The following is a 1,681-nucleotide window of genomic DNA, read 5'->3' on the forward strand; positions in this document are numbered from 1 at the left end:
AGGTCCCTTCCAACCCTAACATCTATGAATCTATGAACAGAGTTTAGGTCTTCCCAAACTAAGCAATAAAATTGTACAGAGGCAGTGGGAAAAGCGAGGGCTGTGATTGGTACAGTAGGCAAACCAGATACAGCAGTTTCCCTAGAAGGAAAGAAAAGCAAAAACGGAATAGGGTTGGAGTACCTTATCTAAAAGGTTGAGGTAAGAAACTTGAGGATTGGACAATTTGGGGTGAGAAAGTTACAAAAGCTGGTGGACAAATAAAGGAATACTGCTGTGTTCGTGCTGTCACCCTGGGGAGGCACGGCCAACCATGGAATTCTTGTTCAAACAACGGGAAATCCAGAAACAAATATCCCACACATCCAGCAAAGGATCCAAGGCCAGTATCACTGAAGGTCACTGCTGTAATACCTGAAGGAACCACTTGTCAGGTCATATTACAGGGAGGAAACCTGTAATAAAGATTAGGGGTTACTATTAAAGTTCACTTGATACCAAATTGGACTAGGGGCTGTGTGAATCCTTGGGAGTTTCTGGCAAAAGAAATCCTGGTGGTAACACTAGGGACCTCCTGGGGCTGCAGTAGCGCCAATCCTGCTGCTGCCCATGAAAAGTGGGAAAAAAGTGAATGGGAAACTATTGTTTGTTAAAACTGATAAGAATTAGAGAGCACTCAGTGGAACCACCAGGTGGCAAGTTTGAAAATACACAAAAAGAAGTGCTGTTTTACACCACATGTGATAACTTGTGGAACAAGTTGCCACAGGACATTATGGAGGCCAACAGTGTAGCCAGTTTAAAAAAGGGATTAGACCAATTTATGGAGAACAGGTCCACCAAGGTTGTAACTTTAGGCTTGGGACATGTCTCAATATAAGAGTGCTGGTGACTCGGGGGAGGGGAGGGGGTAATGCCAGTGGACAGCTCCAGCAGGGAACAGGGAAGCTCTGAGTCATGACCTCTAACCTTTGGCATTACCTGGGGTTGTCATTTGGTATCATCATGGGCCTAAGTTTCTCAGCTCACTTACCTGAGACTGCCCCATACTAATGGCATTCAGGCTGGACTACTTCTGGGCTCAAGGTCTTTCTAGCAACCCTTTGACAGCTGGAGGAGGAATGAGGTGACACCCAACACAGAGCAGTTTGAGGTCTCAGGACACTTCAACAGGGCCATTGTCAGAGGCCGACTGCTAGGCTACATGAACTGTTGCTGTACCCCAGTGAGGCTGTTCTTAGGCTTGTCCGTTGCATCACACCTGTGCAATGCCATGAAGCACCAGCCTGGCAGTCCCTCCACAGCTGGGCTGCAATTCTCAGGGCCACGAGCTTCTCTGCACTGTTCCTGGAACACGGGCACGCACAGGAAGCCCCGTGAACAAGCCTGGACTGTGATCTCCCATTACAGCCTCAGCAAAGGTGTGGAGAGAAATCTTTGAGGCGTACCTTCCCTTATGTCCCTTGTGTCACTGCCGGCCCAGCCTCCACTCCCTTAGGCCGGTCTGCATGTGTATGTGGGAGGGAACGTGACACGGCTCAGGGGGACCAGGGGTACCAAGGCCCTGCTCACCTTCATGTGCTCGAAATTGGTGATGCCCATCTGCAGCAGGCTGCGGCAGTGCACATGGACCAGCTTGCGGCCTGTGATGCTGTTGGCGATGAAGCAGTCCTGCCAGGGG

The 1,681-nt window shown here is 49.6% G+C and overlaps 1 protein-coding gene across 1 annotated transcript in view; it reads right to left on the reverse strand.

The window, feature by feature from the left end:
* Positions 1 to 1,681, reverse strand: part of SAMD15 (sterile alpha motif domain containing 15) — a 10,968-nt gene extending 9,287 nt beyond the window's left edge. Inside the window, exon 1 of the mRNA XM_019518740.1 lies at positions 1,573 to 1,681. Within this exon, the coding sequence (XP_019374285.1) occupies positions 1,573 to 1,602 (30 nt within the window). The 5' untranslated portion in view covers positions 1,603 to 1,681. The remainder of the gene's footprint in view (positions 1 to 1,572) is intronic.

Source organism: Gavialis gangeticus, unplaced genomic scaffold (assembly GCF_001723915.1).
Source record: "Gavialis gangeticus isolate Ggan-Ray unplaced genomic scaffold, GavGan_comp1, whole genome shotgun sequence".
In the NCBI taxonomy this organism is placed as follows: domain Eukaryota; kingdom Metazoa; phylum Chordata; order Crocodylia; family Gavialidae; genus Gavialis; species Gavialis gangeticus.